The sequence below is a fragment of the Haliotis rubra genome, unplaced genomic scaffold (assembly GCF_003918875.1).
Source record: "Haliotis rubra isolate DU_JTF1 unplaced genomic scaffold, ASM391887v1 Scf107, whole genome shotgun sequence".
Lineage (NCBI taxonomy): Eukaryota > Metazoa > Mollusca > Gastropoda > Lepetellida > Haliotidae > Haliotis > Haliotis rubra.
Genome location: NW_025764970.1, coordinates 1,330,001 through 1,356,259, shown reverse-complemented (window position 1 = coordinate 1,356,259; position 26,259 = coordinate 1,330,001). Strand labels below are relative to the sequence as shown.

The window sequence follows — 26,259 nt, the reverse complement described above, 5'->3', positions numbered from 1 at the left end:
GGTACCCATTTTGAACAGCTGGGTGGACTGAGTGCAATGTGGACGAAGTGCCTTGCCCAGGGAGACAACACAGTATGAGACCCAGGTCGCAAATTTTGCTGTCTCCACCGGGATTCGAACCCGGGCCTTCAAGCATGTGTTCTATATAAATACGGATAGAGTTGACTCACAAATCGTTTCATTCAAAAGTAATTTATCTCTTGGAAACAGCTGTCAACAAGAATAAGCCTGTTTTATCATCAGGATTAATGACAAACACATACAGTGTCTATTTCTTCTGAAGAGCACGTACAGCGTCCTATTGTACTAAGAAGCAGGTGACAATTTGCGTCATCTGGCCATGTTCCGATGATGTAATTCCACCCTAATGACTTACTGCAGGTCTGTTCCCGCTAATAATTTTTTCGCAGTTCCGTTTAATGACAATTCCCAGGACAGAGTCGCGTAATCGATTGTGAACAGTTGTCGAACGTCATTATTTAGAAGGGTAATCAAATGTCGAGAGGTAATTTTCCGGTGAATCTCGGATATCCTGTGGAACATTTTCACCCCTTGTTCGAGTATGTGCAAGTTCGAGTATGTTGTGTAATTGCGTCTCGCCACATCCTTCGATCTGAGATCATACGGATATTTGAGCGAGTGTGGCGTTCTACCTGTTGCTATAGCTACCGAGTTCTGTGTACATCCCTGTTCGGCTTCGTATTGATCCGCTGCTCGTACCTGTAAAAGAGGAGGGGCTACTCTCGGATGGAATACACACACGGATTTCAGGTTATAACAGTCAGACGTGGACACACTCACCCGCAGGGATCTTAACACGAGCCGACCACAATATTCGGCGGCGGTGATTGAGATTTACTTGAGAGGTGCCACTAATCAAAGATCTTCAATAACATTATGGAAACGTTAACATTGCCAGATGGAGGATAGCACTTAGATAATAACCCGGTGTGTGAGTTAACTGTTCTTGTAGGAGAGCAACGAGGGGTACGCATGCAGGAATTCTGACCATTTCTGGCACCGAGCACGCGCCCCACACGCGCTGCCTCCTGTCCCCCAACTCAGGAAAGATGAGGCTGACCAACCCTCCCCCTGGAACCAGGAGCTTGGGATGGCTAACGGCCCCGGTCACTGTATCTTTACCCCAGGAGGGAAGTCACAGGTGACCCCCCAGATTGGAGAAGTAGGTGCCTCACATGAAGAGTGCGCGAAGGTAAGTCACTTCAAAAATAACCTTTACCCATAATAGTATGTAAACAATGGCGTTTATACCCATTAAAACCCACATACATTGATTGATAGGGGGTTTACAGTTGACGGATCCTCTCAGTTTGAAGAAATGATTTATTTTTTTATAAATTAATGTTTAAATGTGACATTTTATCTAATGTTATCGATTTTCATAGTTGATAAATAGCATTTTAACTGTCAATAATGTTACGGAGTGTTACGAAGATTTATTTCTGAAGTGAATGTGATTGAACGTGAAAGACTGCAAGATTTGTTTAACGCCGCACTCATTTATGGCAGCTGTGTGTAGAGAACCTAGTCTCGACGACACAACCAGTGACTGACATCAAGAGCATCGAGCTGCGCAACTGGGCGTCAACCAGGTCAGCGAGTATGACCACCCGGCCCCGTCAGTCGCCTCTTACGACAAGCATGGGATACTCAAGATTAATTCTAACCCGGATCTTCCTAGCGTGTGTAGATGTTTGCCCTATTGTAGTCAGTGAGTGAGTGAGTGAGTGAGTGAGTGTGGTTTTACCCCGCTTTTAGCAATATTCCCGCAATATCACCTGAAATGGGCTTCACACATTGTACCCACGTGGGGAAACGAACCAGGGTCTGCTACGTGACGAGCGAATGCTTTAACCACTAGGCTACCCCACCGCCCCTTGCCCTTTAATAATTAACAAAGGCGTAAAAAGAATGATTTGGGATCAGCTCTCCTTGTTTGTCACTGACACCATTATAATGCTACTCTGATACGCTACATCATTATTGACGGACAGCGAGGTAACGGCTGTAGCGGTCGCATGTCCCGCCGAGAGTGCATGAGTGAGTATGGTTTTACGCCGCTTTTAGCGATATCCCAGCAATGTAATGGCGGGGGACACCAGAAATGGGATTCACACATTGTACCCATGTAGGGAATCGAACCCGGGTATTCGGCGTGACAAGCGAACGCTTTAACCACTAGGCTACCCCACCGCTCCTGTCCTGGGAGAAAACTGTCTTTACTATTGTTTTGTTTCGTTACTTTTATGGCCACAATCTGTGTATCAGATGAATTGTATAAAGATATATGTCCTATACTGGAGAGAGATGTTTAGGCCTATTTCTCCATTTCAAATTAGATAGAGATTTTTGTTTTCCCCAGAGTTTCTCATTTTCAGAAACCAAGTGTTAGTCTTGGTCCGAGTATGTGGGTATGATAATACCACTTGTTATCATTACGTATATGTTGTGACCTATTCATCCTTCTTTACTTACGTGTGGAAAAATGTGTGCACAACTCCACTGACAATCTTTAGGAGCCCATGAAGATCTGAGATAGAATTGGTCTTCAAGCACACTCATGTTTGTCATAAATGATCTCAAACGAGATTGGGTTGTCAATTGCGTAGATGGATGTCAATCAATGATATCAATCAAGTCGATTATTCTGGTCCAGACTCGATTATTTACATTGTATTCAAGTATCAACAATATGAAAATAACATGCATAGCGTATGATGGTGGAACACGGTACAATCGAACTATACCAGACGCTGCCCTCAGAATCAGCTTCATCTAAGACTTGAGGATAACGTATAGACATCTACCTGACAATTACACTCCAAGACAGCAGAATGACTACATGAATGAAATAATGATGTCCATTGTAAATGATTACATTAACTCCAGCAGCCTTTAACACAGCCTTTATTCATAGGAAATGTTTAGCGGCAATCAATAAGACCACAGTGAAACACATTGGGTTCATGTATCATTGCATTTTTATTCGAAAAATCGACTTATTCCTCTCATGTGTGCTATATTTATGTATTTCACCGTCTTCAACTTCCAAAACACGCGACTGACAGCGGCATGTCGTGTATGTTGTATATGGCTGTCAACTACTTAACCAGTTGTATTATAAACTGTCACATCCCCAGTGCCCCATGACCGAATATTACGATATCTATATATAGCTATATATGTGTCCTGCAAACCCCAAATGACACGCAGCTATTGTTGGTAAAGTCTAGAGGCTAGTGGGCGGGGATGAATGAAAGATAGTTTTTTGTGATCATGCAAGCAAGCCTTTGTCCGAAACCGAGTTTCCTGTGTGAAGGCTTACTTTCAATCATTAGATGAGAATTCCGAATAACGGAATGACGTCATAGTCTTGTCAGGGCCCCATTCATACGTCTCATTAAGAAAATCGAATTATTAAGCATTTTTCAGGTAACTGAGGCCTAAAATGACGTGACACACACAAAATGAGAATTTGTCTGGAAACAAGAGTGACAAGCTCTGAGATTTAGTTGCCTTCCATAGTTTGTAATTAATATCGTTATAAACTGTAACTGTATAGGTACACGCGCTGCCTGGTTACACACCTATATAGACAACAAGAACCTCAGCACTGCCCGGTTACACACCTATATAGACAACAAGAACCTCAGCACTGCCTGGTTACACACCTATATAGACAACAAGAACCTCAGCACTGCCCGGTTACACACCTATATAGACAACAAGAACCTCAGCACTGCCTGGTTACACACCTATATAGACAACAAGAACCTCAGCACTGCCTGGTTACACACCTATATAGACAACAAGAACCTCAGCACTGCCTGGTTACACACCTATATAGACAACAAGAACCTCAGCACTGCCTGGTTACACACCTATATAGACAACAAGAACCTCAGCACTGCCTGGTTACACACCTATATAGACAACAAGAACCTCAGCACTGCCTGGTTACACACCTATATAGACAACAAGAACCTCAGCACTGCCTGGTCACACACCTATATAGACAACAAGAACCTCAGCACTGCCTGGTTACACACCTATATAGACAACAAGAACCTCAGCACTGCCTGGTCACACACCTATATAGACAACAAGAACCTCAGCACTGCCTGGTTACACACCTATATAGACAACAAGAACCTCAGCACTGCCTGGTTACACACCTATATAGACAACAAGAACCTCAGCACTGCCTGGTTACACACCTATATAGACAACAAGAACCTCAGCACTGCCTGGTTACACACCTATATAGACAACAAGAACCTCAGCACTGCCTGGTCACACACCTATATAGACAACAAGAACCTCAGCACTGCCTGGTTACACACCTATATAGACAACAAGAAGCTCAGCACTGCCTGGTCACACACCTATATAGACAACAAGAACCTCAGCACTGCCTGGTCACACACCTATATAGACAACAAGAAGCTCAGCACTGCCTGGTTACACACCTATATAGACAACAAGAACCTCAGCACTGCCTGGTCACACACCTATATAGACAACAAGAACTGCCTGGTCACACAAGAAGCTCAGCACTGCCTGGTTACACACCTATATAGACAACAAGAACCTCAGCACTGCCTGGTTACACACCTATATAGACAACAAGAACCTCAGCACTGCCTGGTCACACACCTATATAGACAACAAGAACCTCAGCACTGCCTGGTTACACACCTATATAGACAACAAGAACCTCAGCACTGCCTGGTCACACACCTATATAGACAACAAGAACCTCAGCACTGCCTGGTTACACACCTATATAGACAACTAGAACCTCAGCACTGCCTGTATGGATTGAAGAGGTTAAGGTTGAGGTTGGTGGGGTTGTGGTGAAATGGGTTGGTACGCATTTGGGTTTGGGGGTGAGATGGCTTGGAGGGGTGTGAGATGGGTTAGGGGTGAGGTGGGTGCGGTTACGGGTGAGGTCGATTGGGAGTCCAGCGAACTTACGTTTTATGCGACACCGGAGGCCGTATACATTTCCCATTGTTTTCTGGAACAAATTAATTGTTTTATTAATACACTTTACTGTAGGGAATTGTCTATACCCAGCTTGTTGTAACTGTATTCAGATGGTAGATCTAGCCAGCCTGTATTGCTCCAGCTGTAAGTGTTACCTCTACGTGATATGACGCAGGTGTTGGTCACATGTGTGACAAAGGTTCTATGACATGTAGGGAACTATGATGAATATATTTCACCTATACGTGTGAACCCCTTGTTGCCAATATATGTATGTGATCAGGTAGTGTACCTGCTGATTCTATACCTGATCCTTTTGAACCGAGCGCTTTAGCTCTATGTATTCATACGCATACAGGTAAAGGCTTGATTAAACGGTACAGGTAAAGGCTTGATTAAACGGTACAGGTAAAGGCTTGATTAAACGGTACAGGTACAGGTTGATTAAACGGCTTGATTAAACGGTACAGGTAAAGGCTTGATTAAACGGTACAGGTAAAGGCTTGATTAAACGGTACAGGTAAAGGCTTGATTAAACGGTACAGGTAAAGGCTTGATTAAACGGTACAGGTAAAGGCTTGATTAAACGGTACAGGTAAAGGCTTGATTAAACGGTATAAATGGAATTTGATACCTGATTTAATCGTAAAGGCTTGATTAAACGGTACAGAACTACATAAATGGAATTTGATACCTGATTTAATCGTGTTTTGACGAACTACAGAATCAAACACTCGTCAGGGCATTAGCAGAATGTAAATGCGACCTTTCTCTATATGTGACCAAAGATGTGGCTGAAATACTGCCGATGTGACTTAATATCTTAACTCACTCACTATACGTGACAAATGGAAATAAACGCTCAGGGGCGGATACAGATTTTTGAGAAAGGAGGGGTGCGCACTGTTAAGAACGGGATGGGGGGGGTGGGGGGAACGGGACATTTAATAAACTTAGAGAAAGAGAGAGTGTGAGTATGTGTGAGTGTGTGTGTGTGTGTGTGTGTGCGCGCGCGTATATGTTTTATCTGTGACTTGCCGTCCGACGGCTGCAATATGGTACGAAAGACATTGTAGTACCTACGCACTCAAATAAGTAAGGCTACGCCGGATCAGCATGTATTAAAAACAGTCTCACAAAGGCATAATATGTTATCTTTATTTATGAGGCACTGAGCAATTACGTACACGGTATGCCTACCAATGGAAAATACTGGCCCAACGTCGATGAAAGGAATAAGCATCGCTAAACTATATCCATCGGTAACTAGGAATCGCCCAATAAAAGAAAGCTAAATTTATTTGTTCGCCTGACGCGAAGATTTCCTTATTTGTATTGATTTAATTTTCTCTCTCTCTCTCTCTCTCTCTCTCTCTCTCTCTCTCTCTCTCTCTCTCTCTCTCTCTCTCTCTCTCTCTCTTTATTTTTAACCCTTTTTTATGTTCTGTTCTATGTTCTACTCTTCTCGTTAACCGGGCTTTTCTCGTTAACCGGACATCCACCGGTGAACACCTGCGTTGATGTCGCTAATTGGTCGACGGAAGTACATTTCAATCAGAACGCACCAGACAACGAAACGCGGTCAAGGTCAATATCTCAGCTATCCCGGAATACGGCAAATCCGGATGTTGCACAACTAGGCCTCTGGGTAGCGGAAAACGCAAATATTGACGGCCATTGATTAAATCAATCGGGATTCTAACATCAAGCCATGGGTGTGTGTTAGCCTAATTTAACCACTAGAAAGAATGTCGTAATTTGAGAGACGATAAGAAACAGCTTGTGGTTGTAGTGGCTGTGACGTCAGCAGTGGTGATGACGCTGTAAACTGACTAATATGGGGGAAAAACACAAATCTGACTGGCGTGATAGGAACAAGATTAAGTTTTGGATAATCTTGTAAACCTTTGTTCCTATTTCGCGAACACTTAAAGTACCATTTCTTGAAAGCAATTTATATACATAAACTCATGATCCAATTGGAACCTACTGTAAACTCTCCTTTAAGCAGGTATTCATATTTTTGTGAAAATTGTTTTGTCACTGTTGTTTGTGAAAGTTATATTTTATTATCTTTTAACTTGTAGTAACCTAAAAGTATCCCCCACACAACACACCCCCACCCCTCCGCACTCTGTTAAGCCCATTTCGGTGCCCCCGCCGTGATATTGCTGGAATATTGCTAATAGCGGCGTAAAACTAAACTCACTCACTGTTAATGATCATAACCATATTTTACAGCCTCCCCAGCTAGAGCATCTATATACTACTCAGACGCTATCTTTTAGAATGTTAAGATTTTTTGACAGAAAACATATACTCATCGAAAGGAAGAAGGCAACACATGAAAGTACAAGTGTTCCTTTATCTAATCCCAGAATTTCATCTACAATACAATATATACCTTGTGAAGAAACCTGGAAAAGAATAAAGGAACACTTGTACTTTCATGTGTTGCCTTCTTCCTTTCTATGAGTATATATACGAAGGTGTGGCGGAGCACCTGTCAGCCTGTAACCCCCTCCATCCTAATTATCCGTGTATATATAGTATTGACACATCAGCATGGAGTGGGTTGTATAACTACATGTCGACGGTCTTTTGAACATTGTGGTTGTCATTGATTTCCCCGACGTCAATTACCCAAAGCTTGATGAAAATGCCATCTAATTTGTGTAACAGGCTACGCACTAAATGAAAAGTCTATTATAAATCCATTATGCTAATATCAGGGGAAAGTGGGCCGCAAACGAATGGGCACCTGTAGTTAGTTGTGTAGAGTTATTACTACACCTTGACTTTCTTCAGTCAATGGTAATTATATAGAACATACTGTATAATTTTAAAATTATCAAATTCAGTTTGTAACGCCGGTGTTGTTGGAAATGGTGGACGACATTGTAAATATACAACGTAAGTAATGAAATGTATCACATATTGCATGTGGACGACATTCTATATATACAACGTAAGTAATGAAATGTATCACATATTGCATGTGGACGACATTCTATATATACAACGTAAGTAATGAAATGTATCACATATTGCATGTGGACGACATTCTATATATACAACGTAAGTAATGAAATGTATCACATATTGCATGTGGACGACATTCTATATATACAATGTAAGTAATGAAATGTATCACATATTGCATGTGGACGACATTCTATATATACAACGTAAGTAATGAAATGTATCACATATTGCATGTGGAAATGTATCACATATTGCATGTGGACGACATTCTTTATATACAACGTAAGTAAGAAATGTATCACATATTGCATGTGGACGACATTCTATATATACAACGTAAGTAATGAAATGTATCACATATTGCATGTGGACGACATTCTATATATACAACGTAAGTAATGAAATGTATCACATATTGCATGTGGACGACATTCTATATATAAAAGTATCACATGTGGACGACATAATGAAGTAATGTAATGTATCACATATTGCATGTGGACGACATTCTATATATACAACGCAAGTAATGAAATTTATCACATATTGCAAGTGGACGACATTCTATATATACAACGTAAGTAATGAAATGTATCACATATTGCATGTGGGCACCATTCTATATCTTCTTTGAGTGGCATTTTAAAAGTTGGGAAGTACAATATAGAACAAACTGGGCAGAGACTGATGAATACTCCAGATTCAACAGGTTTTTATACCCCATCGTGGAACCTTCCGGCAGCATTCTTGATGCATTTCGGACATTCGTGTTATACTCTAAGTGCATTTAAAGGAAAGTTGAAATATTCGAGCTGCATTCTGTTTTAATTCTTTAACATTCGATCCATATTCTGAGGTCATTCCAAGAGGGTTCTGAATGCATTCTATGTAAATTCGTACAGCATTCGAGGTACTGTTCAACTGAAATTCGAGTGCTATTCACGCAGCAATCGAACAGGCCTCGTACGGCAGTCGAAATTCATTTTAAGTATTCTTAGTGTATTCTAACGGCATTATAATTATTCCTACTGTATTCCGATTCATTTGTGATCTAGGACATTTGGAATGAGTAAGAATAATTCGAGGCGGGTTCGAAGTGCGTTGTAAGTATTCCAACAGCATTCTTACAAAGCTTGAAAAAAATGTTTATTTTGACATTCTCTCCCGAATTCGGTTCGAATTTTGGAAAAAAATATTTCTGGCTTATTCTCCTTGATTCCTGTCAATTCGGAATAAGTGGAAGGACCCTTTAGGTTAAGACCCATCGACTCCATAGGCGGATCCAGAAGGAGTGGGAGTGGGGTGGGGGTAGCAAGGGTGAGCACCCCTCCCCTCCCTCTCTCTCTCCCTTTTGTCCTGAAAGTTTATTATATGGCCATTGAAACTCTCGTGAAAAAGGGCGATATGAACTGTGCAGTCCCTTTTCTCAATAAGCTGTATCCGCCCCTGGTTTATGTGACTTTACATCGAATCTGTGTGACTCTGACTCTACACGTGTTCTTGTACTTGTGACTGGACCCTGGTCAGTCTACTGTTCAATTTCCGGTGGGCGTGGTCATTGGAAACACCGTCGTACATATCAACATCGTTGATATTGCGCGGTTACGAGGTTCGTTTCCGGTGTTACCCTTGTGGACGTTAGAAGATCGTGTTCACACAATGATGTATCACTGGGTAGTTTTAAACTGCAGTCTCCAGAATATATTTCCACGCTGATGTGTCGGTGTGTATTTCTAAACTGTATTTCCAGAATATTTTCTCACAATGGTGTGTCCCAGTGCATCCACGTTACAGGCGTCCCTGTATATATGACGTTACAGGCGTCCCTGTATATATGAGGTTACAGGCGTCCCTGTATATATGAGGTTACAGGCGTCCCTGTATATATGAGGTTACAGGCGTCCCTGTATATATGAGGTTACAGGCGTCCCTGTATATATGACGTTACAGGCGTCCCTGTATATATGAGGTTACAGGCGTCCCTGTATATATGAGGTAGGAAGTACAGGATATGCCTACAAATGGAAAATACTGTCCCAAAATCGATGAATGGAATTAGCATCGTCCCTTGTTTTCATGCACTGATACCCGTGTGTAATCAAATACCCATGTACAATCAAACAGGCATAGGAAACAGTTTAATAATATTATTACACCTCGAAGCACTCGTTTGGCACCGACCCTGGTTCTAAGTGGGGAGGGGTGAGTATAGGAAAGGTAATACTAGGTTTAATGCATCCTTCTTTGCGTGCGTGTGTGCGAACACTACCTGCTAATCCAGGACATTGCTTCCTGATGATTAACTTTCCTGGGACGTTGGTACCTGGGTGATCGTCCGTCACTAAGGTAACCTTAGTGCAATGTTAAAGAAAGGGAGTAACGGTTAACCTTAGTAAAGGAGCCCCGGTATACACTGAGTTCGTGGGGCAGTGATATCTGCGATACAGGCTCATTGTTATGTTCTGTTCAGTTTACTGACAACTGAAACACCAGTACTTCATATGAACAGTATACATGTACTAGAAATCCACATGCATTGAAATGATCACGTCCTTATCATAGCAACAAAGATCAACAAACGCCTTCTAAAGATGTGAGTGTTTTCAGTCCAGCAGACCCCGGGTGACCCAGCATTTCAAGGACGCAGTCATCTCCTGGATACGTATGCCAGTAAAGTGTAGTGATATTTAGACATGGACATACATGTTGCAACATTGTTGTTTAAGTCGATATTTGGCGTAGACATTGGTTATAAAACATGTACGTGCATACTGCTGGGATTCTTAAACCGTCGTGACGGTGTAGCTGTGAAATAACATGACGTTGAGTGCCACGCTAACTACACATACATTGAGGACCGTTACAACCGTATACAAACACTATTGAAGTACATAATAATCTTGTCAGTGGATGCCCTTCCTTGGCACAAACATCATATCTTAAACGACATGATGGCATGGCTCGCTGCTTTTACTACCGTCTCCAACATGCCTGTGGCTTTGACTCCGAGGTCCATCCATGGTACGACCCTGAACATGTCCAGGGCGTCATGGAAAATGATGCTTTCAAACTTCTGTGGAACAGGCCCATATACAGCCTCAGAAGAATTCCTGCCAACAAACCTGATCTTGTCCTTTTTGATAAAGCCAATGAATTTATTTATATCATTGAATTTTCTGTCCCTTTTGACACCAATGTGATTGGCAAGATTCAGGAAAAGCATGATAAATATGCGGACCTCGCCTTTGAAATGTCTCGCTTGCATCCCAAGTACACTATCGCCAGGCTCCCCATTGTTCTCGGTGCCCTTGGTTTGGTACCTCCTGATCTCTTGGCGCAGATGAGGAGAGTGCCCGGATTCTCCACCGGGAGTACATCCCTTCTTACACTCTGGGTAATGCAGAAGGCTGCAGTGTTGGGGAGCCTTCATATTCTCCGGAAAGTTCTTGGTGGGTTCGACTAGGCAGCGTTTCCTGGGAAAGTCCCATTCGCTGTCTGGGCTGCGTGTAGAGGGAGTAAGGGCCCTCAGCTGATGATGAGCCTTACCAGCCTGACTGTGCCAGAATCAACCGAACCCTCTCTGCTGCATACTATCTTGAATCTGTAAAACATAATAATAACAAGCGTCCTCGTACTTTAACTATAATAGTTCAGGGCGAAAGTGTGCTTTATTACACTATACATGGTGGTAGAGCAAACTGTATTTCTAAAATAGAATACAATAAGTTGAGAAAACGGCGGTTTACGATAGGCACAAACGTCTTGTACTGGACAGAGAGTGTAAACACTTTGAGAATTGATATTGGATGTTACCATTTGTAAATAACCACATGAACTTTTCAGAAATTGAAAATTCATGGAAATTTGTTTCTTGTAACTTAGCATGTCAAACATATGGATTCTGTTATTGTCATAAAAGCTGCATTCCACAGCAAAATGAAATTCATCTTCTAAGGCTTGTTTATCACAGAGAGTACACAGTCTTTCGGAAAGAGGTGTGACGGGCTTGGTATATCTTCCTCGTTCAATGTTAATAGGCAGGTCACCACAGCGCAATGATGCCATTACACTTCTATATTGTCTTGGTAGAGACATTTTAACATATTGACATGTTTCAATTTCCTTCTTGAACAGTCTGTAAGTTCTTAACTTATTACCATTTGGAAAATTATTCTTGTCATTAAATAGATCTGAGTACCACTTCTCCCTGTCTCTCTTATCTAATTCCTGTAATACTTGATCCAGGAACAATGCACGGCTTGTGTTATTACAATAATCATATACACTCTGACCTCTGGTGATAGTAAGCTTCTTGACCATGTCCATGACCCTGTAATCCCATGATGATTTCCTCCTAACTGACCACCTGTGAATGATTCCTGTTAATGAGTTTGGATCCACTGTAACAGTTTTATGAAAATATCTAAACACTTCAATTTGTAACTTTGTTTGTTGACTCCTCCATCCCATGTCACCTCGTACAGCGATATTTGAGCTGTTTTTCCGCACAACCAGGAAGAAACGACAGGCTTTGTTTTGTACATGGTTAATTTCCTTATAAGCGTTAGGCCCCACACACTGGCACTGTAATTTACAACAGGTTGGACATAGCTATCAAACAGTTAAGTGAACACATTGTGGCTTAAACCACCCATGTTATTGAACTTGGCTATCACAGCCCCAGGGGCTCTGTTTGCTGCTTTACAAATTTCAGTCACAGTTTTCTTGTAGTTGCAGTGTTCGTTCAGCCACATACCAAGGTATATATATTCGACACAATAGTCAATATTAATTTCACCACATGTAAACTGGTAGCTTCCCATAGGGGTGGATACAGTCCGACAATGCATTACTTTTGTTTTCTCTTTGTTTACTGAAAGTTTCCAGTATTTTGACCAATCCGCGAGACAATTCAGAAGTTTCTGCCTTCTATTTTCATCTGGGGCTATGGGCACAATATCGTCCGCATACATAAGTGATGAAATGTTCATGTTGTCTATATCAACACCACAATTCAGTTCACTGAGTCTATCTGCTAGGTCATTTACGTACATTGAAAATATAGTTGGCGAAAGGCAGCACCCTTGTTTCACACCCACTGAGACGTCAAACCAGTCGGTTCTTTCTGTATTAATGTTTACACAAACCTGAACTCCTTGATACAGAGACTGAATGACGTTAAGAATCAACCCTTGAATTCGAAATTGTTGTTTCAATTTGAGCCACAGTAAATTTCTCTGTACAGAGTCAAACGCCTTCTTCATATCAACGAAACACAAAAATTTTGGTAACCTGGACTTCTTTCTGTTGTATAGTATTTTTGTTAAGGACTGTAAGTGATCTTGGCATGAGCGTCCCTTGCGGAATCCATTCTGCAGTTCTGTTAGATAATCGTTACTTTCCAACCAGTTACTTATTCTGGTGTTAAGAATTTTTGCATATATTTTGTATGGGACACACAGCCATGTAATACCTCTGTAGTTTGTCGGTACTCTTGGGTCACCCTTACCAGATTTTGGGACAAGGTTGATAATTCCACTTTTCCAGATTTCTGGCACCACTCCAATTTTAAGCATGATATTAAATAGTTTGTTAAAATATTCACACTCATGAAGTTCTTGAGGACTTCAGCCTGAATATTATCAATTCCTGGAGATTTATTCAGTTTAGTGAGAACAGCTTTATAGACTTCTTCTTCCCTTATAGAACTTCACTGTCTGCAGTATCTGTGCTGACATTACAGTCATCACTATATAGGTGGAGTTGTATTCACTGTCTGCAGTATCTGTGCTGACATTACAGTCATCACTATATAGGTGGTCAGTGTTGGTAATGTTGGTGGAGTTGTCTTCACAGTCTGCAGTATCTGTGCTGACATTACAGTCATCACTATATAGGTGGTCAGTGTTGGTAATGTTGGTGGAGTTGTCTTCACAGTCTGCAGTATCTGTGCTGATATTACAGTCATCACTATATAGGTGGTCAGTGTTGGTAATGTTGGTGGAGTTGTCTTCACAGTCTGCAGTATCTGTGCTGACATTACAGTCATCACTATATAGGTGGTCAGTGTTGGTAATGTTGGTGGAGTTGTCTTCACAGTCTGCAGTATCTGTGCTGATATTACAGTCATCACTATATAGGTGGTCAGTGTTGGTAATGTTGGTGGAGTTGTCTTCACAGTCTGCAGTATCTGTGCTGACATTACAGTCATCACTATATAGGTGGTCAGTGTTGGTGGAGTTGTCTTCACTGTCTGCAGTATCTGTGCTGATATTACAGTCATCACTATATAGGTGGTCAGTGTTGGTAATGTTGGTGGAGTTGTCTTCACAGTCTGCAGTATCTGTGCTGACATTACAGTCATCACTATATAGGTGGTCAATGTTGGTAATGTTGGTGGAGTTGTCTTCACAGTCTGCAGTATCTGTGCTGACATTACAGTCATCACTATATAGGTGGTCAATGTTGGTAATGTTGGTGGAGTTGTCTTCACAGTCTGCAGTATCTGTGCTGATATTACAGTCATCACTATATAGGTGGTCAGTGTTGGTAATGTTGGTGGAGTTGTCTTCACAGTCTGCAGTATCTGTGCTGATATTACAGTCATCACTATATAGGTGGTCAGTGTTGGTAATGTTGGGGAGTTGTCTTCACAGTCTGCAGTTGTCTTCACAGTCTGCAGTATCTGTGCTGACATTACAGTCATCACTATATAGGTGGTCAGTGTTGGTAATGTTGGTGGAGTTGTCTTCACAGTCTGCAGTATCTGTGCTGATATTACAGTCATCACTATATAGGTCAGTGTGGTGGAGTGTTTGGTGGAGTTGTCTTCACAGTCTGCAGTATCTGTGCTGACATTACAGTCATCACTATATAGGTGGTCAGTGTTGGTAATGTTGGTGGAGTTGTCTTCACAGTCTGCAGTATCTGTGCTGATATTACAGTCATCACTATATAGGTGGTCAGTGTTGGTAATGTTGGTGGAGTTGTCTTCACAGTCTGCAGTATCTGTGCTGACATTACAGTCATCACTATATAGGTGGTCAGTGTTGGTAATGTTGGTGGAGTTGTCTTCACAGTCTGCAGTGTCTGTGCTGATATTACAGTCATCACTATATAGGTGGTCAGTGTTGGTAATGTTGGTGGAGTTGTCTTCACAGTCTGCAGTATCTGTGCTGATATTACAGTCATCACTATATAGGTGGTCAGTGTTGGTAATGTTGGTGGAGTTGTCTTCACAGTCTGCAGTATCTGTGCTGATATTACAGTCATCACTATATAGGTGGTCAGTGTTGGTAATGTTGGTGGAGTTGTCTTCACTGTCTGCAGTATCTGTGCTGATATTACAGTCATCACTATATAGGTGGTCAGTGTTGGTAATGTTGGTGGAGTTGTCTTCACAGTCTGCAGTATCTGTGCTGATATTACAGTCATCACTATATAGGTGGTCAGTGTTGGTAATGTTGGTGGAGTTGTCTTCACAGTCTGCAGTATCTGTGCTGATATTACAGTCATCACTATATAGGTGGTCAGTGTTGGTAATGTTGGTGGAGTTGTCTTCACTGTCTGCAGTATCTGTGCTGATATTACAGTCATCACTATATAGGTGGTCAGTGTTGGTAATGTTGGTGGAGTTGTCTTCACAGTCTGCAGTATCTGTGCTGATATTACAGTCATCACTATATAGGTGGTCAGTGTTGGTAATGTTGGTGGAGTTGTCTTCACAGTCTGCAGTATCTGTGCTGATATTACAGTCATCACTATATAGGTGGTCAGTGTTGGTAATGTTGGTGGAGTTGTCTTCACAGTCTGCAGTATCTGTGCTGATATTACAGTCATCACTATATAGGTGGTCAGTGTTGGTAATGTTGGTGGAGTTGTCTTCACAGTCTGCAGTATCTGTGCTGATATTACAGTCATCACTATATAGGTGGTCAGTGTTGGTAATGTTGGTGGAGTTGTCTTCACAGTCTGCAGTATCTGTGCTGATATTACAGTCATCACTATATAGGTGGTCAGTGTTGGTAATGTTGGTGGAGTTGTCTTCACAGTCTGCAGTATCTGTGCTGACATTACAGTCACTATATAGGTGGTCAGTGTTGGTGGAGTTGTCTTCACAGTCTGCAGTATCTGTGCTGACATTACAGTCATCACTATATAGGTGGTCAGTGTTGGTAATGTTGGTGGAGTTGTCTTCACAGTCTGCAGTATCTGTGCTGACATTACAGTCATCACTATATAGGTGGTCAGTGTTGGTAATGTTGGTGGAGTTGTCTTCACAGTCTGCAGTATCTGTGCTGACATTACAGTCATCACTATATAGGTGGTCAGTGTTGGTAATGTTGGTGGAGTTGTCTTCACAGTCTGCAGTATCTGTGCTGATATTACAGTCATCACTATATAGGTGGTCAGTGTTGGTAATGTTGGTGGAGTTGTCTTCACTGTCTGCAGTCTGTGCTGATATTACAGTCATCACTATATAGGTGGTCAGTGTTGGTAATGTTGGTGGAGTTGTCTTCACAGTCTGCAGTATCTGTGCTGATATTACAGTCATCACTATATAGGTGGTCAGTGTTGGTAATGTTGGTGGAGTTGTCTTCACAGTCTGCAGTATCTGTGCTGATATTACAGTCATCACTATAAAGGTGGTCAGTGTTGGTAATGTTGGTGGAGTTGTCTTCACAGTCTGCAGTATCTGTGCTGATATTACAGTCATCACTATATAGGTGGTCAGTGGTAATGTTGGTGGAGTTGTCTTCACAGTCTGCAGTATCTGTGCTGATATTACAGTCATCACTATATAGGTGGTCAGTGTTGGTGGAGTTGTCTTCACAGTCTGCAGTATCTGTGCTGATATTACAGTCATCACTATATAGGTGGTCAGTGTTGGTAATGTTGGTGGAGTTGTCTTCACAGTCTGCAGTATCTGTGCTGATATTACAGTCATCACTATATAGGTGGTCAGTGTTGGTAATGTTGGTGGAGTTGTCTTCACAGTCTGCAGTATCTGTGCTGATATTACAGTCATCACTATATAGGTGGTCAGTGTTGGTAATGTTGGTGGAGTTGTCTTCACAGTCTGCAGTATCTGTGCTGACATTACAGTCATCACTATATAGGTGGTCAGTGTTGGTAATGTTGGTGGAGTTGTCTCATCTGCAGTATCTGTGCTGATATTACAGTCATCACTATATAGGTGGTCAGTGTTGGTAATGTTGGTGGAGTTGTCTTCACAGTCTGCAGTATCTGTGCTGATATTACAGTCATCACTATATAGGTGGTCAGTGTTGGTAATGTTGGTGGAGTTGTCTTCACAGTCTGCAGTATCTGTGCTGATATTACAGTCATCACTATATAGGTGGTCAGTGTTGGTAATGTTGGTGGAGTTGTCTTCACAGTCTGCAGTATCTGTGCTGATATTACAGTCATCACTATATAGGTGGTCAGTGTTGGTAATGTTGGTGGAGTTGTCTTCACAGTCTGCAGTATCTGTGCTGATATTACAGTCATCACTATATAGGTGGTCAGTGTTGGTAATGTTGGTGGAGTTGTCTTCACAGTCTGCAGTATCTGTGCTGATATTACAGTCATCACTATATAGGTGGTCAGTGTTGGTAATGTTGGTGGAGTTGTCTTCACAGTCTGCAGTATCTGTGCTGATATTACAGTCATCACTATATAGGTGGTCAGTGTTGGTAATGTTGGTGGAGTTGTCTTCACAGTCTGCAGTATCTGTGCTGATATTACAGTCATCACTATATAGGTGGTCAGTGTTGGTAATGTTGGTGGAGTTGTCTTCACAGTCTGCAGTATCTGTGCTGATATTACAGTCATCACTATATAGGTGGTCAGTGTTGGTAATGTTGGTGGAGTTGTCTTCACAGTCTGCAGTATCTGTGCTGATATTACAGTCATCACTATATAGGTGGTCAGTGTTGGTAATGTTGGTGGAGTTGTCTTCACAGTCTGCAGTATCTGTGCTGATATTACAGTCATCACTATATAGGTGGTCAGTGTTGGTAATGTTGGTGGAGTTGTCTTCACAGTCTGCAGTATCTGTGCTGATATTACAGTCATCACTATATAGGTGGTCAGTGTTGGTAATGTTGGTGGAGTTGTCTTCACAGTCTGCAGTATCTGTGCTGATATTACAGTCATCACTATATAGGTGGTCAGTGTTGGTAATGTTGGTGGAGTTGTCTTCACAGTCTGCAGTATCTGTGCTGATATTACAGTCATCACTATATAGGTGGTCAGTGTTGGTAATGTTGGTGGAGTTGTCTTCACAGTCTGCAGTATCTGTGCTGATATTACAGTCATCACTATATAGGTGGTCAGTGTTGGTAATGTTGGTGGAGTTGTCTTCACAGTCTGCAGTATCTGTGCTGATATTACAGTCATCACTCACTATATAGGTGGTCAGTGTTGGTAATGTTGGTGGAGTTGTCTTCACAGTCTGCAGTATCTGTGCTGACATTACAGTCATCACTATATAGGTGGTCAGTGTTGGTAATGTTGGTGGAGTTGTCTTCACAGTCTGCAGTATCTGTGCTGATATTACAGTCATCACTATATAGGTGGTCAGTGTTGGTAATGTTGGTGGAGTTGTCTTCACAGTCTGCAGTATCTGTGCTGATATTACAGTCATCACTATATAGGTGGTCAATGTTGGTAATGTTGGTGGAGTTGTCTTCACAGTCTGCAGTATCTGTGCTGATATTACAGTCATCACTATATAGGTGGTCAGTGTTGGTAATGTTGGTGGAGTTGTCTTCACAGTCTGCAGTATCTGTGCTGATATTACAGTCATCACTATATAGGTGGTCAGTGTTGGTAATGTTGGTGGAGTTGTCTTCACAGTCTGCAGTATCTGTGCTGATATTACAGTCATCACTATATAGGTGGTCAGTGTTGGTAATGTTGGTGGAGTTGTCTTCACAGTCTGCAGTATCTGTGCTGATATTACAGTCATCACTATATAGGTGGTCAACGTTGGTGCTGTTGGTGGAGTTGTCTTCACTGGGGTTAAATATACTGTAGAAATCATGTTTCCATTTTCCATCACATCTTTATGGTCAGTTAAGATTGTGTTATTATCACTAAGGGCTATATCAGGGATCAATGGCTTCCTTTCATTTTGTATTCCCATTTTTCCAATACTTTTCCAGAATACTGCAGGATTAGACAATGACTTGGTTAATTCTTCCTGTTTTTGTCTTTGGTATCTTCTTTTGTATTTCCTATGAAGTCTATCAAAATGTTTTCTTTCTTTACAAAATTCTTCTCTTAAATGTCTTTTGTAGATACTAGAACCTTTGCTTTTTGTCCATAGTTTTCTTTCCTGCAGACCAGAATCCACATTGTCTGTAATTCCTCACACCAGTATGGCTTCTTTCTGGATTTATTATTCTTGTATTGTCTTTTGCTTGGGTTTATTGTTTTGTTGCTCAGTTTGGTGTCCATTTCTTCTCTTAAGGCTTTAAGGAATGTACTATACATATTATTGATGTCTCTTTGTTGTGTATTACACTCTTCTTTTCTTGATCCATTCTTGGAGTGATTTCATAGTGTTGTTTTCAGACAGAAAGTCTTGTGGCATATTGCTCAGGTCATGTTTAATGTAGGGTTCCTTGGTGTAGGTTTGTTGTGTAGACCAGAGTCCACTTCCGTTTTTACATTTAGACTTACTTGTAGTTGCCATGTTAACACTGAGTGGTCAGGTATTGAGATTGGTGGTGACAGATTGAATGTATTGATTATGTCTGTAATCCTGTGTACATGGAAGTCTTCAACATAATGTAATTGTTCATAGGGTGTCAGGACATAGTCCACAACAGATCTACCTTGTCCACTGATATACGTATAGTCTTGATGTCCAACCCTTCCATTTAGCATACACAGACCACTTCCTGACATAAAGTCAATCATACTTTCTCCATTAGAATAAATAAAAGGGTCCATTATTTCCCTCAGTTGTATTTCATCGACACCTTCAATGATATCCTGTAAAGTACCACACCTTGCATTGAGGTCACCACACAGATATATTAATCCGTTGGTTTGGTAAGTATAGAATTGCTGTTGCAGGTCTTGGAAGAATTGTTCGCTGTCAACTAATCTACTTGTTCCTTGTGGAGGTAGATAACATACACATATATAGATATCAGGGTGCTGAAGTCTTTTAATTTTAATCCACAGTATACCTTCTGTATTAAAGTCTGTTAATATTTCCGTAAATGGAACAAGCTTACTGTTCACCAAGAAGCCAACCCCTCCAGTGCCTCTGTTTGCACGAGAATGTAAACAAGATCTATTTTGACCATGCCATTCCTAATTCTCTATTTCTACTGATTCATTACCTTTAAAAATGTCTCTCACACATCAAAAATATCACATTTTAAAACATTTAGAACATCACATTTAAAACGTAAAAACATCACAATTCTTACATATCACGAGCAGTTCGACCGCGGATAAAGATCAACGCTGTCCAAGTCCTTCCAGCAGAAGTGTGACTTGCAATATGTTTGTCTGGACATCGTTAATACACTGATGGTTTCATATATGTCGGCAGTTCAGCTCGTTTTTGTTACTTCTGTTTTGTTTTGTTATTTTATTTTGGATTTGGATTTTCAAAAATGCGAGGGATGCCGTTGGTGTAGCATAGTGGGTACAGCGTTTGCACGACACGTCGAAGTCCCGGGTTCAACTCCCCATAAGGGTACAATGTGTGATACTCAAGAAAATAGCTCTTCTCAACTCAAACGTTATTAAGTCACAATTACTATATGCGACAACACTTATGACTCGTTAAATCACTCACTCATGCACTCACACACTTGTAAATGCACTCCGAGGGGAGATGCTCCCCGGTTGCCTCACTCACCCGCTCTGAGAGTGCCAACGTGTCCCTACACGTGTGTAAGCCTTCACACGTGTTTGTAACTCTGTGACTATGTCTGTCTGTTTGTCTGTCTTTATTTGTGTATGCAGTGTATCTGCGCACGTGTATGCGACTGTCTGTCCGTCTTTATTTGTGTATGCATGTGTATCTGCGCACGTGTATGTGACTGTCTCTCTGTCTTTATTTGTCTATGCATGTGTATCTGCGCACGTGTATGTGACTGTCTGTCCGTCTTTATTTGTGTATGCATGTGTATCTGCGCACGTGTATGTGACTGTCTGTCTGTCCGTCTTTATTTGTGTATGCATGTGTATCTGTCCGTCTTTATTTGTGTATGCATGTGTATCTGCGCACGTGTATGTCACTCTGTGTGTCCGTCTTATATTTGTGTATGTGTCAATGTTCAAGTGGTGTGTGCGTGTGTTCACACAGGCTGATATAATGATGGCAAGTTGATTGTATTACAACGAGAATCATGGTTGGTTAGCTAGTCAGACTACGTCTAACAGTTACATCAAACTTGTCCTTCTAATCAGGTGAGGCTGTTTGACTCGACAGCTTTAATCTGCGGCGTAAAACAACAAACAAACAACCAGGGGGAAATCACGTTTATTCTTTCAATGGCGATCAATAAATCAAACAGAGATTAAACACACAGTTGCCGCCAGCCCCTCAGATTTGTCTAAAAAATCCAACGAACGATAAAACAGATAATTTGTTGAAGCCAATAGAAGTCAGTGGTAATGTAGAAGGCGGGAGTTGTGTCGCTATTGCCGGCCGGACACCCTGTGAGGTGGTTACCTGTATTGGAAACTGCGGTATGCCTACGACACGATCTAGTTCATCCTTATTGGTATTGTAGGATAACATCAAACACGCAGAACGGCAACAACCGTTGTATTGTATTCCCGACGGAGACTGGTTACAATTTGCAAGATTGAAGTTCAGTACCTCATGAAAATCAATTTGATGCCCTCCGTGCGGGGTGTGCAAATAACAAGGATTCCAAGGAAAGCTCCTGTTAACCGAACACGATAATAGGTTACCGGCGGGTTACTAGTTTATTTCACCCGTTGCATCTCATATGGCCATAAGATATTTTAATGTGATCTTTATTGAAATGTCACATATGTTCCATTGCTCGGATGCCCGGGTATCGTTTTACAAAGCTTTCTTGGTACTATCATGGAGACCATATAACGTTGTAGATTATCCCTGGTACTGTCATACGTCTATGTGGAAGTATCGGTGGTCCAGGGTGGGACTGCTTAGACGAACGTACGGTGTCTGAACATATGTGTCACCAACATGTCGGTCTGTCTGATGGCTTTTAGCAATTATCTGATGCTTAAACATACCAACATAACATTGACAGCACGCTCTTGAAGGTTAGACGAAACCAACTATGTTCCCATGGGCTTCTATAATAACGTTATATTATTTTTAAAAATGAACTAAGCCACCAACAGCTAAATATTCCATGTACATGTGTGCATAGTCTCACCTTAAAGAAGCAATAAATATATAATATAATTACCACCCCAGCTTCATTTCCGAGTTTAGGAAACTAAACAGGTAATTCGATTCGATTCGATTATTTATTTATGAACTGAAGCCGATTTCAAGTGTCCAGTAACAAGAACACCCGATTCTCTCCTATTATTGTGGTTAATCTGCCATGAAAGAAAATTGGGCGTTCTTTGATTCCTTTCAAGTAAATGTATTATAGTATTATATTACATGAAACCAAAACGGACGCACGAGTCTCATGGTAAGAAGGTAAAGTGGTTCCTCCTACCATGATATTACCGTTCCATTATCAGTTCGACAACTGCAGTAACGTTGAACACTTGCGATGTTGTTGCCATGGTAATTACACTACCTTAACCTCCGGGTAACCTGTTTCCATGGTAATTACACTACCTTAACCTCCGGGTAACCTGTTTCCATGGTAATTACACTACCTTAACCTCCCGGTAACCTGTTTCATACCCCGTTCCTGATCAGTGAGGTGATGTCAACCGTTCATCTTCAGTTGATGAGAATCTTTCCCTCTGTTTTAGTTTCACGGCTATTAGCAGAGACCGGAATTTTATACTGTACCATAACAATGAAGGATAATCTAATCCAATATTTTTATCCTACTGCATTTTAAGTGATTAATGAGGTATAAACCTACATACGTCCGCAAGAAAAACAGTCTTCTTTCTGGTTATGGCAGAATGGGGATGACACTGTTTTTTCTGAACGTAACATTTAGCGGAGTTCAACAGCGATAAATCATCTCGAAATGTAGAACAATTGGTTTATTTCCTTATTTCCGACTTCTTGAAGACCTGGTAGAACCATCCCCACGCACCGACTAAGAAGTAGATTCTATCGATCTCCCACTGGAACAGTGCACAAAACAACCAACATGTATTTATAATTGTATGTGAGCCTATCATAACCTATATCAGTTACCACAGTGCCTTGATTCTGTGTTCTAATTGTTAGAATCTTAATTTACCAGTATATCGCGTCTTTTACTTAACACACTGATGCAGTTTAATGTCATGTTTTATACAGGTGGATATATCCACTACACACTCGCAATGAAATAGACAGACAGACTTTATTCGTATATATATCCTGTGCAAGCCACGCCCATCCAAAACCATAACTAAATAGTAATTGCCAAACATATGATACCCAGTTTACATCCCCTGTGTCGTCAAGTCGTTTCGGCATGTAGTAGCATCGTTTTGAATAGCGGGTTTCGGATTGTCTGAGTAATCGGATCCAATACGATATAACTAAAATATATCACAAGGAAATTAGCAAATACATTCGTTCATTACCTTGTTAGGGACAAATTACTGTAATAGTCTTCTCGCTGGTGATCCTTCCAACATAGTAAACAGGCAATAAGGATTTTAATTCTCAACTCCCCGGGAAGTATATTGTATATTGACTGTCTTTATACACTGATAGAGTAGGTGATGGACAGTATTGATGTCAGATTTCCTGGATTTCCTTCTTCAAGGATAATCAAAGAGTTGTTCATGACCCAGTTTCCAGTTGTGCCAATAAAGATTCTGCAGTGCGTTCAGCTGACTAAACAGTGAGAGCACTTAAATCGTCTGGGCGGTGGGGTAGCCTAGTGGTTAAAGCATTCACTCGTCACGCCGAAGTCCTGGGTTCGATTCCCCACATGGGTACAATGTGTCAAACCCATTTTCTGGTGCCCCCCCCCCCGCCGTGATATTGCTTAAACGTCTGCATTTGTCTGCATTTATCTAATTTAAACCACTTTCGATCTTGTTGCAATGGTGTATTTGTTAAAACCCCTTGATAGGTTTCATTTCCTTTCTCAACAGGGGCACATAAACAGATCAGGGGCACATAAACAGATCAATCCTGCCCGTATCGAGCATAGTCAGTCTTGACAGCCAAGTTTCGCGGACGGGGTCGGGTGAAGTTGATTTGATAATAAAGCAGGGACAATAAGTAGGGAACACCAGACGCGTAATCAAGGATACATCTGTGTATTGTATACTGACAATCACATACATCCAGTTCAGTAATCTGGGTTAGCAGTTGATGTGATTGTCATAAGAGGCGACTAATGGATGGGTGGGCAGGCTTGGATGTTGTGTGGATCGATCCTCATGGTTGCATACTGGATTGTCTGGGGTATTAGGTGAGGTAAGGTGAGGTGAGGTGAGGTGAGGTGAGGTGAGGTGAGGTGAGGTGAGGTGAGGTGAAATTGGGTTTAACGTCGTACTTGAGAATATTTCGCTCATATGACGACGTGCATGCGTGTATGTGTATGTGGGCCTGCTTGTACTAGCCCAGACTTTAGCTGGTTTTATAGTGCTAGCCCACTGAGATACCATGCCGCAGTGAAGCATGAATACCCCACTAAGACACATTATACTGACTCCGAGCCGACCAGTCCTTGTTGTACCCAGTAATGCCGAGCGCCAGGCAGGGGCCAACATGTACCATATTTTAACGTCTTTTGGTCTGGGGTATTAGACTACATGGACCACTTTTGCCACCCAGACAGCAATATTACAGGGCGGCACCATGTTACCAGGCGGGGATTGTGATCGCGTCATACAACATACTTGGCTGTGGAAGTGACTTGTATGCTTACCCAGAATGCCTCCGAAAACCATTTAATATAATATAAGCAAGTGTTCAGAACTCATCACTGTATAATACGGCCTGACTGATCTCTTATTCTTTAACAAAGACCTGCGATGGTGGCTACACTACTATCGCCTTGTGGAACTGCCCAGATGACCCTGTCGTCTTAGGAGCCAGAGAGTCGTGAGTTGATGGGTCTGGGTTAGGCAGCACCGTGCGCGTGGGTCTCACGCTTGACCTACGATACGTCCGGCTGACCTCCCAGATCAAATCAGTCTGACGCGCCGTAATATACATGTAATATTCTTCTAAGCGGCATATGTATGTGTTGGCGCCAACATCTGTACTAGTGTCTCCTACCAGACAGGTATGGTCTTATAAGCATGGAGATTATGACAAACTTTACGATATTGTTAACACTACCGATTAGATATATTTTTTTCCAAATGTGAAAATGTTGAAGATGCATGTGACGTATTTTATTAACGTTTTAATGATTATACTGAGCAATAAACAATATGAAGTGCTACGCTAAAGAAAATTTCTATTCCAACCTCGATGAGTTCATGTTTGAACTTTATGCTGAAAATATATTTTCATATTGGAAGCTCTTAAGACACTAATAGTAAAAAATTCCAATTCCGCTTTCTACATTCCCGCTCTAAAGAGAAATGGCAAGGAAGAGGGCCCGTCAGCGTTCTCGGACTTAGAAAAGGCTAATATGATGAAAGAATATTTGAATCTAAATGCAGTTTAGAAGAAGATGAGAATTTAGACCTACTTCAGTTTGACAAAGGCACTGACGCTTTTTTTGTTGAAAATATAATTCTTACAGGTAATGAAAAATCAGATATTATTAAACGTTTGCCTGTAAAGTAAGCTGCTGGACCCGACTGAATCTGTCAATTGTTTAGGGTTAGGTTAGTTTAGGTTAGGTTAGGTTAGGTTAGGTTAGGGTTAGCTCTATTAGTCCTGTACTGTGTTTATTATTCAATATATCCCTCAGCTGTTGTGTGTATCCCAATCATTGGAGATATGCCAATGTAATGCCTCTATTTAAGAAAGGTGACCACATTATTGTGTCAAACAACAGACCTATATTCATCTTCGATGTAACCACATATATTTACATAACATATAGTGAGTGTTTTAAGTGAGTCTAAACTTTTGATGGGTAGTATATGTCGTATTTTATATGGCAATGCCGACCTCTCAACTGAAGAAAA

The 26,259-nt window shown here is 41.3% G+C and overlaps 1 protein-coding gene across 1 annotated transcript in view; it reads left to right on the top strand.

Moving 5' to 3' along the window:
• Positions 1–426: 426 nt before the first annotated feature.
• The window catches only part of LOC124279726 (regulator of G-protein signaling 9-binding protein-like), a 42,005-nt gene continuing 16,172 nt past the window's right edge, over positions 427–26,259 (top strand). Inside the window, exon 1 of the mRNA XM_046715592.1 lies at positions 427–1,213. Within this exon, the coding sequence (XP_046571548.1) occupies positions 1,112–1,213 (102 nt within the window). The 5' untranslated portion in view covers positions 427–1,111. The remainder of the gene's footprint in view (positions 1,214–26,259) is intronic.